The following is a 12488-nucleotide window of genomic DNA, read 5'->3' as shown; positions in this document are numbered from 1 at the left end:
ACATATTCCCGAGTCTAGGGAGCGGTGCTCATCTCCATTTCAAAGCCGAAGAGCCAGCGCTGTCCGAAGACATCTCCGTGGTCGAAACACCCCCAAAATAGCCCAATAATGGCCCCCCAAAAAAACAGCCTGAAAAACACCCCAAAAATGGCCTGAAAACACCCCCCAAAATGCCCCCGAACCAGGCACGCACATGCCGGCCAGCTGGTCCTTGAGTTTTCGATGCTGGTGGTGGGTTCCTACCAGTTCGGCCTGCTTCAGCCGAACCGGTAGTGGTATAGCAGCCTGGGTCACTGGAACCGGCAGCGACCTAGGCCTGCCATGCTCCCAAACTGGTTTTCTTATCACCACCATCTTCTTTTTTAGTTCCGCACATGCACGCATCCAGCCTGTGAGTGAACCCGCATTAAAGCCGGGTAGAACCCACTCCTGGGGCGCGTGCATGCATGATCCAGTTTGGGCACTCGGTGCTGAAAAGGTTTGCCATCCCTGTCCTAATGTTCAGAAGTTTGCACTTTCCATTCTCCAACGTTTCAAATTTAAGAAGGATGAAGGGGGGAAATCCCAAAAGCTTTGAAAGAAAAACAGCAGATCTAAATGGACAAAAACCTGGAGACCTGTTGTTGTTTTTAAGTCCGCAAAACATCTGTGGGATTTCAAAAGGAGCCAAAAAAAAAAGTCTTTGTTTTTTAAAAGAAAAGATGATTAGCCCCAAAGTGCTCCGGGCAATCTCACACCTCCCTCAAGCAACCTTAAATTGCTTTCTTCTGCAGCGGTTAACGCTCTCGGGGTCTTTCTTTCCCTTGTTGTTTTATAAAGTGTGCCGGGGCAATTGAAGAAGCCGAAAGCCACCGCTTTAGCGGCACTCCGGCAAGCGACTCATTCCTAGACAGGCTGCGTGCAGGGAAGATTATCGGACTTAACTTAAAATAAACCCAGCATGGCATGTTTATTGTTAGTTTTGGCTCGTGCAATGCGGGTTTGGCTCAAATTCTGGGGGGGGGGGAGAGAAAATGAACTTTACTGAACTTTTTTGGGGGGAGCGGAGGGGAAATCTATTAATTAGGCACCTTATTATCGCCATAATAAGATGCCTAATTAATAAGCGGTATAAGGCATAAGGGACGCGGGGCGGCTCAGTGGCTAAGACGCTGAGCTTGTCATTCAGAAAGGTCGGCAGTTCGGTGGTTCGAATCCCTAGCGCCGCGTAACGGAGTGAGCTCCCGTGACTTGTCCCAGCTTCTGCCAACCTAGCAGTTCGAAAGAACATTAAAAAATGCAAGTAGAAAAATAGGGCCCACCTTTGGTGGGAAGGGAACAGCATTCTGTGTTAGTCATGCCGGCCACATGACCACGGAGACGTCTTCGGTCAGCGCTGGCTCTTCGGCTTTGAAACGGAGATGAGCACCGCCTCCTAGAATCGGGAACGACTAGCACATATCTGCGAGGGGAACCTTTACCCCCCCCCCTCCTCGAGCTTCCATGTTGGCCCTTATCTTGCATCCAAAACGGGCCCCATGGAGGCTCCTGGGAGGGGTGGGGTGGGAGGAGCAGGGGCGGAGGGGGGGGGAATTTGGAGGTTCTCTGAACCAGCCATAACGTTAGCCACAGGTTCTCCCAAACCCAGGCGAACCTGTTGCAGCCCACCCCTGGTTGCAATCCCTAAACCCCCTGTATGAATCAAACAGCCTATAATGTCCGTTTGCCAAAAGGTTATGACAGATGTGCATTATGTCTATGATGAAAGGCTCCTGTATTCAGCGGTGGGTTCTTACTGGTTCGGACTGGTTCGGCTGAAGCGGTAGCGGTTTAATGGCCTGGGTCGCTGGAACTGGTAGTGACCCAGGCCTGCCACGGCCCTGAACCGATTCCCTGGGTGGCGCCATAGTTTTCTGTTTTTCGCTTCTATGCATGCGCAGAATAACTTTTATTACACTGTGCATGCACGCGCGGCGTGCACCCAACCAAATTGGCAGTAGTGCCTGTCGGAACCCACCCCTGCCTGTGTTGTTATAAAAGTATAACCAATTTCATTTATCTATTTTGTACAATGACAATAAAAACTATACTATAAAGCTCGTTTTCCCCCCCAAAACTTGACAACTCTACAATGAGTGGACTTCAACTCCCAGAATTTCCCAACCATTATTGGAGAATTCTGGGGGGATATTTGACGTCCCCATATCTCAAAACTTGCCAAAAAATTTTTTTGGGGGGGAGAAAATACTAGTTTAGACAGTGGACGAGGAAGAAATTAGACTTAAGGTTCTCTCATCTGGATATTCTTTGATCCCTGCTAAGGTTTACTCCCCTCTTCTCTGGAAATGGCAAAGCTTTCTGACAGCTCCAATTTCTTGCCTGTTTCATTAAAACCAATTTTTTAAAAAATATATCAGAGGCAGTGACTTAATTCCCCTCAAAACCGCTGACTTGAACATAGAAAGCAGTTTTCCGGCACCAGTAAATTGCCGCTTGAAAAAACATTCCTGTTTCTTCACGTCTCTCGCTCCCACTCTCTCAACACACGCACAAAGAGAGAGAATTAACGCGGCGCTCTGGGAAGGAATGGAATTAATCGCGATGCGCTAATAGGTTAAACTGCTCGCCAGTTAGAACAATCTGCCAGTTTCCCTGACACAGCCCTTAAGCCCCCAAGATTGCAAAATTGGTTTAATTATAGCTGGGGAAGGGGGATGCAGCCATAGAGATACTTATGTGCGCCAGCCCTGAATATACCCAACCACCCCCACCCCCCACTTCCAAGCACACATATGATCAATTTGTGGCATTGGAGTGCTGAATCCATTTTGGGTTGCAACACGGAGTCGCCATCCTTTGTTTAATTCGGGGCAACGGACAAGCCAAAATCCCTTTTCTTTTAGTTCCGCCTCGTTGCTGATTTCTCTTGAAAAACTCCCACGCGCTAAGGAAGAAAACCTGAGACATAAATCATAGCCATCCTAGTTGGGCTGATTCCTCTGTCCCAGAATGCTTGGCTATTCTTTCCCGGGGGGGGGGTGGGTGTCGCTCGGCAGTAAAATCCCTGTTTGGCTCTTAATCTGATCCCAGGTTCAAACCCCCAGCATCCTCTGATCCAGTGGGGAGTTCGGACTGGTTCGGCCAAACTGGTCGTGGGTTGGTGGCCTGGGTCGTTGGAACTGGCAGCGACCCAGCTCTGCCATGCCCCCAAACTGGTTCTCCCGGTGGCACCATCTTGTTTTTTGCTTCTGCACATGCTTAGAGCAATTTGTTTTGCAGTGCGCATGCGCGCGCAGCGCACATCAAGTGCATGCATGGCGCACCCACAAGCGAACTAGCAGTAGTCCCTGCAGGAACTCACTCCTGCTCTGATCTCACGTCCGAGGTACAAGATCTGAGAGAGAAAGACTTGATGGTGTTTGGAATCAGTGGCCCAGGGGAGAATAGGATGATGCTGGAATAAAACATTCATTTTCCTCAATTGTAGGACTGGGTGAAAATGTCTCACAAAGGTTGCATTAATGATAAAGGTAAAGGTTCCCCTTGCACATATGTGCTAGTCATTCCTGACTCTAGGGGGCGGTGCTCATCTCTGTTTCAAAGCCAAAGAGCCAGTGCTGTCCAAAGACGTCTCTGTGGTCATGTGGCCGGCAGGACTCAACTCCCGAAGGCGCATCAAACACTGTTCCCTTCCCACCAAAGATGGTTCCTATTTTTCTACTTGCATTTTTTATGTGCTTTCGAACTGCTAGGTTGGCAGAAGCTGGGACAAGTCACGGGAGCTCACTCCATTATGTGGCGCTAGGAATTCGAACCATTGAACTACCGACCTTTCTGATCGACAAGTTTTAGCCACTAAGCCACCACATTCCTCCAAGTTTGTATTTAACCTCCCTTATCAAATTCTAATGCATTTCACTTCCAAACCAGCTAAGATTCCTGCTCTCCCTCTTTAGAATTCTTACCAGCTACCTTATACTTTCTCAAAGCATTACATGCCTACCACAATTTTCCCATCCTCCTACACCTGAATATTTCTCATCTGAGCACAACCAGAAAAATACAGAATAACAGAGTTGGAAGGGGCCTTGGAGGTCTTCTAGTCCAACCCCCTGCTCAGGCAGGGAACTTTATATCATTCCAGACAAACGGTTGTCCAATCTGTTCTTAAAAATCTCCATTGATGGAGCACCCACAAGTTCTGGAGCCAAGATCCACTGATTAATTGTTCTCACTGTCCGGAAATTTCTTCTTAATTCTAGGTTGCTTCTCTTCTCGGTTAGTTTCCATCCATTGCTTCTTGTCCTGCCCTCAGGTGCTTTGGAGTATAGGTTGACCCCCTCTTTTTTATGGCAGCCCCTCAAATATTGGCACCCTGCTATCACATCATCCTTAGTCCTTCTTTTCATTAAACTAGATAAAACCTAATTCCAGCAACCGTCCTATGTTTTAGCCTCCAGACCCCTAATCATCTTTGCTGCTCTTCTCTGCACTCTTTCTAGAGTCTCCACATCTTTTTTTTTTAACCAAGGCGACCAAAGCTGCATGCAATACTCCAAGTGCGATCTTACCAAGGCATTAACAAGTGGTATTAGCATTAACATTCTAAAGTGGTATTAAATCAGTATGGTAGGGTGGCTGCTGTTTATGCTAGAAACTGAAGTGATATGGAAGATTATTGTTCTGACTGAGGCTTCCCAGGAGCCTGAAGCAAACTCCTTGCCTGTGAATTCTGCTTATTCACATCCAGCAAAGTCTTTCAAGGGAGGATTTACAATCACAGACCTTATCTGGCTTGGAGAACTACCAGGCCGATATCTGCAAAACTTGGCAAGATGTGTTGGAGAGTCACGAACCAATTAAGCGAACTAACTGCCTCCTGCAAACTCCACTCCCCTTTCGCTCCTCTTTTATTCCCTCTGGGAGGGGCCATTCACCGTCCACCAGTTGCCTTACACCCAAGTCGACCCCTGTTCTTTAGCTGTTCCCTTCATCTGGCCACTCTGCGCATGCGCACACTGGGAACAGACTCCAGCTGTTCTTCTGCCTCAGTGATGTCTGACTCCAAAGGCAGCTGATAATTGTCAGACGGCCCTGGCCCCCTCTCTGCCTCCGACACAGAGCCCTCATCAGAGCCTTCCCCAGACTCCAGGACTGGCCCATCTTCTTCCCCAATCTCCTCACTGTCCGAATCTGCTGCCAGCTCTCCTGGCTGCTGGCAGGCCACAACAATTATCTAGTCTACCTCCTTGCTCTGCATCCGTTATAAAACCCCTCCGCCTTCATTTTGTTTTAAAACCTTCTTTTGACCAATGTTGGGCTCCCGATATTCCTCTCTGCATGCTCCAGAATGGCTTTTTTTTTGGCGCCTTAAAAGATCAACATGCGTGAATTAAGATTGTCATCCCTCTCTTAAATTTGGGCAGCCATCCGCTCTCCCGGCAGGGATGTTGTCCAAGTGGCTTAGGAGAAAACCTACTTTAAAGCCACAATAATTGCACTTCGCTGTTCGCTGACGGAGGATCAAATGCCCATTAAGAGACCTGTGGCAGAGATGGCGGCGGACGCGCCCGCCGAAGAATGTTTTGAAACCCTCATGACAACAGGCCTCGTTTTCTTTTCATCGCCCCCAGCCAAGGGCTCTGTCATCGGGCCTGGCAGGGCCCACAGGCCGCCGTGCCTCGGATACATCATTGTAAGGAATGCGCTCAAAACCCATCTGGCGGAGCTTCTCCGAAGATGGCACGAAGAGTGCTGGCTGGCAGGGCAGGCGTCTGAGAATCTGCCAAAGCTCAATTAGAAAAAGCACAGCCTGCCTCAATTCAGCCTTCGCCTGCGCACTGATGGCTATTAAGATGTCTTGTTACAGGCCAATTAGAGTGGCACCAACTCTTATCCTTGGAAGGAACTCTGACCCTGCCTGGACTCCAAGAGACACTTTTAATCTCCTCTCTCCCATACATTTCTTGGTTTGTTTGTTTTTTAAAACTAAGCTGCTACAAGCACAGGAGCTGTGGTTTCATAAGAACTCATACAAAGAGGGTGTGTGTGTGTGTGTGTGTGTGTGTGTGTGTGTGTAAATGTAACTCCAGCACAAAAAGAGAACCAATGTTGGAACAAGCCAACACATTCAATACGGTTCCAGGACTTTCCAACTAATCCTAATCGGGGCCATCTCAACTGCTGATCGCCACATGGATATGCAGACCGTGTAGAGGTTTTTTTTGCGTGTGGCAAGAGTATGACTATGTGTCAGAATGGTCAAGCGATTGGCGACTCCAAATGTGAACCAACAAATGCTCTGCCCTACACATGGGCAACAAAAATCAGAGCACCAAATACAAGTTGGGTGGATACGACCTCGTAGACTGTAACACTGTAACAGCATTGTCAAAAAGGCATTAAGAGTTGTTAACCTAATTTTGCGAAGCTTCTTCTCCGGTAATATTGTACCACTAACTAGACCATACAAAACCAATTCTCGAATACAGCTCATCTGCCTGGAATCCGCACTGTATATTGGACATTAATATGATTGAGCGAGTCCAGAGGTATATCACGAGAAGAGAACTCCACTCCTCTGCTCACAATAGAATCCCTTATGCCACAATAAATAATAACAATAGATACAAACTCAAGGTAAACCGCTCCAAACTTGATTGCAGAAAATACAACTTCAGCAACAGCGTGGTCAACGCCTGGAATGCTCTACCTGACTCCGTTGTTACATCCTCAAACCCCCACACCTTCAACCTTAAACTTACCGTGGACCTCACCCCATTCCTAAGAGGTCCGTAAAGCGGGCGTGCATAAGCATACCAGCATGCCTACTGTCCCTGTCCTACCCTCCCCATTTATTCGTACCCATTTCCTGTGTTGATGTCCATCTTCATCACTTATACCTGCTATCTTGTACATGTTTGACAAACTAACTAACTAAATAAATTAAAAAGTATATAAATAGTTGCCACTGGCTTTTCCTTCCCTCCCTCCCTCCCTCCCTCCCTCCTTCCCTCCCTCCTTCCCAGTGGTTAGAATGCGGCATTGCAGGCTAACTACCCACTGCCAGATGTTCGATCCTGACTGGCTCAAGTTTGACTCAGCCTTCCATCCTTCTGAGGTGGGTAAAATGAGGAGCCAGATTGTTGCGGGCAAGAGGCTGACTCTGTAAACCGCTTAGAGAGGGTGTAAAGCACTGTGAAGCGGTATATATGTCTAAGTGCTCTTGTTATTGCTATTTGCATTGTAATCACACCTTGTGGTGTGTGTGTTTGTAGACATTCCCCAAACACCTAATAAGGGCTCCTGCTTGGCCTCACCATCTGGAAATTCTGGAGTTCCATCAAGGTTTTCTTGTCCACGATGATTTGCCCCTTGAGCTTGCAATGGAAGGCTTCCTCCACTCGCCGGTAGAAGGAGATCTCCTCCAGAGGCGGTAACATCACCGGCATCTCACTGGGATGGGCTGGGAGAACTGGAGATGCCCGCCGTTCAGTAGCTTCTGGGTGGAAGAAAGGATTGCAAATGCGATTACCCTATGCCAGTGATGGTGAACCCTTTTCGCCTTGGATGCCACACTTGCGTGCCCACCCTTATAATTTAATGCCTACGCATGCGTGCATGACCCCACCCTGCTGCCCCATGCTTGCGCACAACAGTTTCTAAAAGCCTGGGGAGGGCGATAAATGGCACAACACGCAAACCAGAAGTTCGGGAATGGACTTCTGGGTTGCCTGTTGGGCTGTTTTTCTCCCTCCAAATGTGAAGTTTCCAAAAGATGACCTAATTAATTTATGAGCCTCGAGACAAAGTTCAAAAGAAATCCATTCATTTATTAGGATCAACATTTTGGTATGTTCTTCTGCGGAACCGAAACTGACGTCGGCTTAATTGCGTTTGAATTTTACCCCTGTGTCCCCTCCCTTCTGTCTGTGTCATAAATCACATCCACCAACAAGGTGCTACGGCAGGCTATGAACATGCGCATTTCACAAGCCAGCTGTAAGAATATGAGACCTGACTCTGGCCAAAGGTATGCATGGAATTCCCCTCCCTTTTCTTATGTCAACGATAGTAGTCATGGAAACGGTTTACAAATTGACACCGGAGACTTCAGGAGGCTTCCTTGAAAAACGGCTGAAAAACAAGGCCAAAAAACAACTGGCCTGCATGCACCTACACACTGGAGTTAACAGGGTAACGCCTTGCGTGCCCTCAGAAATGGCTCTGCATGCCACCTGTGGGACGTGTGCCATAGGTTTGCCATCACTGCCCTCTATCAATCTTTACTAGTAAAGTCAAAGAGCCGGAAATGAACTGCTTTACCTTTTAACATGTCTTTAAATTCCTGCATTAAGACTTCATGGGTAACTTCGGCTCCAGGAAGGCCAGGGAGCCCTGGAGGACCTGGGGGCCCCGGAGGTCCAGCGAGACCACGCTAGGGGGAGAAAAAGTGGGAGAAATAGAAGATGTTCAGAAACTTTCTTACGCCGAAGGATCAGTTGCCGTTCCATTAGCCAAGTCCCAAATTCATGGTTTGATTTGGACCCGTTTGGAAAAATCAAGGGACGTTGTTCAGCTGGGCCAAAGACTTTGGAGATCACATCCCCAACTGCTTCTGAACAATTCTTCAGGAAATTGTTCAATACTGCTTTATTCCTGCAGTCTTTCCTCAGGGCGTACAGGATATCCAACTGGGGAAATGACAACATGCCAGGGATTGTTTGGGCACAGACTTGGCCAAAAATCAATCCGTCAGTCAATCAGTCAATCAGTCAGTTAGCCAGATCTACCTACCTACCTACCTACCTACCTACCTACCTACCTACCTACCTACCTACCTACCTTATCTTATCTTATCTTATCTTATCTTATCTTATCTTATATCTTATCTTATACCATATCTATCTTATCTATCTGTCTGTTTGTCTGTCTATTATCTATCTATCTATCTATCTATCTATCTATCTATCTATCTATCATCTATCTTATCTTCTATCTATCTATCTATTTATCTATCTATCTATCTATCTTATCTCTCTTATCTTATCTTATCTTATCTTATATCTATCTTATATTTATCTTATCTGTCTGTCTGTCTATCTATCTATCTATCTATCTATCTATCTATCTATCTATCTATCATCTACCTTATCTTATCTTATATCTATCTTATATTTATCTTATCTGTCTGTCTGTCTATCTATCTATCTATCTATCTATCTATCTATCTATCTATCTATCTATCTATCATCTACCTTATCTTATCTTATATCTATCTTATCTATCTATCTTATCTATCTATCTTATCTTATCATATCTATCTTATATTTATCTTATCCTATCTATCTATCTATCATCTATCTATCTATCTATCTATCTATCTATCTATCTATCTATCTATCTATCTATCTATCTATCTATCTATCTATCTACCAACATATCCACCTACCTACCTATCCAGTGGTGGGATTCAAATAATTTAACAACTGGCTCTCTGCCCTAATGACTGGCTGGATGGCATGGCCATAGTGGGTGTGGCCAGGGGGTGTGACAGGCAGCATTTGGCTTCCTGCACTACCCTGGGAGCAAAAACAGGCTACGTGGGGTGCACCCCCCCAGGTCCTGTTTTGGGCCTAGTAGGCCTTCCTGCACTTGCCTGGGAGTCAATACGAGGTGCGTGTGGACTCCTGAAAGGGGCGGGGCTGGGCCAGCCAGCAATTTAACAACTGGTTTGGCCGAAGTGGTGTGAACCGGTTGAATCCCATCACTCTATCTATCTATCTATCTATCTATCTATCTATCTATCTATCTATCTATCTATCTATCTATCTATCATCTATCTATCTATCTATCCTGGGAAAGATGAGGACAATGGAGGGGAAAAAAGAAAAGTGTAAACTTGAGCAGCTTTGTTAGATGTTCAGAAGAAAAATAACGGTGCATACAAAAAAAAAAAAAAACCCACCCCTTTTTCCATGAAAAAGCTTCCATTCTGAACATATTTTCCCTCGATCTGAGTAAAAATCAAATTGGATCCTTTGTGACCGCATCAATGCTATTTTTGTTGATATCATCTTTAGGATCCCCCACTCAGTGTAAAGTGCTTTTTTAAGGAAAACGACACGTATGTAACGGTGAGAATAACACCCCTTTTAGAGAATAACGCCCATTGGGGAGAAAATGGGTTTGTCTTAAGCAAAACTGCATCCCTCGAATTGTATACGTTATTGGGAAGGAAGCACCTCTGAATGTGGGGGATTTTCTCAAACAGAAATGGAAATGAGACAGATTGAAGTCGTGGCTGAGAAAAAGGAGAGAAAAGGCAGTGAGCAAAGGTACTGACAGCTGTTTGAAGAAAAAGGAGACTTCTCAGATCTGCCACAGACCAGATTCAAACTGGAGATGTCGCTTAGGAATCAGATCAGTGTCTCCTGAGTAATGACCGCAGGAGAGGCCGAAAAACCTTCTTCCCTTGTGTGGGTCCGAAAGGGGCAATTCAAGAGCCCATGAAAAGCCTGGATGATTGGAAGGTGGTGGAGATAAAACAAATCAGCAAGGAAAATTTGGGAAGGAGCACAAGCGTGCAAGGCAGGGTCCTCTCTGGGCACAATGAGAATATAACTGCTGAACAAAACTCTGCTCCGGTGACAGGAAGGGCATCGGGCCAGTAAACACTCTGCTAGCTCCATTCAAGGGTATTATGGGGTCATTTAAAAGAGGGGGGGAAATCATCTTTGTCAGCATTATCGTTACCAGCTAGCAAAAGCTTCCAGAAATGACCTACTTTTTATCTTTCCCTTTGCATTTCTTTTGGAGTTGCTGCCTTCCACTGGACGGTGCACAAATGAAATCCATGTCTTGCGTGGATCAGTGATGCGCGGGTCTGGGGATCCTAGCATCTAAAGGAAGGAAGAGTAAAAAGGTGACACTGAGATCCTTCAGCCCAGGGATTTCTAGCAGGCAGGCTGGCAGAGAGATGTTTCATCCCCTTTCTTGCCTTATCACCCTTCCAGTTCCCAATTCTGGATCTGAAATCCAAGAAACAAAACTTCCACAGAAGGAGGAGGATAGTGGTGGATTCCGGGTGGTACGGCAGTGCCGGTAGTAGTCAGGAACAGCGGCCACCGTACCAGTACGGTGGTTCCTTTGGCCACCCACCCACCTGCATTCCACACCTGTTTTTTAAGCAACTGAGCCAATTGTGCACAACCTCCAACGAGCAGCTGGGTGTCACGGGGACAGTGGAGTGGGCATGCATGCGCAGCGCACATCAGGCGCATGGACAACGCACGGCCCACATGTGCACAAACGGACCACGGGCAGCGTCCCAGTAGCAACGATAGGAGCAACCCACCACTGGAGGAGGGGTCATGAAATTTATAGCCTGCAGATTCCCCCCCCCCGCATCCTTTAATAGCAATAGCAATAGCAGTTAGACTTATATACCGCTTCATAGGGCTTTCAGCCCTCTCTAAGCAGTTTACAGAGTCAGCATATCGCCCCCACAGTCTGGGTCCTCATTTTACCCACCTCGGAAGGATGGAAGGCTGAGTCAACCTTGAGCCGGTGAGATTTGAACCGCCGAACTGCAGCTAACAGTCAGCTGAAGTGGCTGCAGTACTGCACTCTAACCACTGCGCCACCTCGGCTCTTAAAAAAAAAAAAGATTTGCAACTCCGTGGGAATGAAAAAGGATCAAAGACGTAAGAGAAAAAGTTAAGATGGAAATCAGTCCATAGAAAGAAGAATGGGAGTTAAAAGCCAGCAACGACATACAGAAGTGGCTGTATCCATTTAACAAATAGCAAATTGGACCAGTGCTCTTAAAAAATAAAATACAGCTAGGGAACACCAAGACTTGAGCACAATAGATAACTGGCCCACAGACCGGGAAAAGAAAGGAGCAAACTGTATATGTGCTTCGTTAGGCCGTAATGCAATTCTGATTAAGCCGTCAAAAGATACAGCGCATTGAAGAATCCAACCAATGAAAAGATAAGATTCAACCATGAGACACTAAACATAGAGGAAAAGGATGCTATCACCATCTTCATTTAACGATCCCCATAATCCCTTGCGGGGTGGAGTCTGGGCAACTGAATGGAGCTAGCAGAGTGTTTTCATGGCCAGATGCCCTTCCAGTCACCAGAGCAGAGTTTTTCTTTAGCAAATATATTCTCATTGCGCCCAGAGAGAGAAATATCTGCCTCTACCTAGGATCGAACTCACAGCCTTCTGATTGGGGAGGTGAGAGCTCCAACATTAGGCCATCGCACCACTCCATGAAAAGGATGCTACCTGCACAGCTAAATATGTTAGCCGGCCACAGCCAAACATTTTTCTCAACGTCTACCATATTTGGCTTCCAATCAATTTGCTGGAGCTCTGAAAATGCACATAATGTCTCTTTGCTAAGGTCTCTGGGTCTTTCATTGACCCTGCTAGACAGGATTCCCCAAGATCCAGGAAATTGCTACCCATCCATCTTAAAAGATCATTATCCAGGC

The 12488-nt window shown here is 46.5% G+C and overlaps 1 protein-coding gene across 1 annotated transcript in view; it reads right to left on the bottom strand.

The window, feature by feature from the left end:
• Positions 1-12488, bottom strand: part of C1QTNF12 (C1q and TNF related 12) — a 33039-nt gene that overhangs the window by 9057 nt on the left and 11494 nt on the right. The window contains 4 exon segments of the mRNA XM_032232146.1: positions 7299-7480; positions 8305-8416; positions 10762-10799; positions 10802-10880. Of these exon segments, the coding sequence (XP_032088037.1) occupies positions 7299-7480; positions 8305-8416; positions 10762-10799; positions 10802-10880 (411 nt within the window).

This window comes from Thamnophis elegans, chromosome 15, assembly GCF_009769535.1.
Source record: "Thamnophis elegans isolate rThaEle1 chromosome 15, rThaEle1.pri, whole genome shotgun sequence".
Classification (NCBI taxonomy): Eukaryota; Metazoa; Chordata; class Lepidosauria; order Squamata; family Colubridae; genus Thamnophis; species Thamnophis elegans.
Note: the sequence above shows the minus strand (reverse complement) of the source record. Positions and strands in the feature narration are given on the sequence as shown.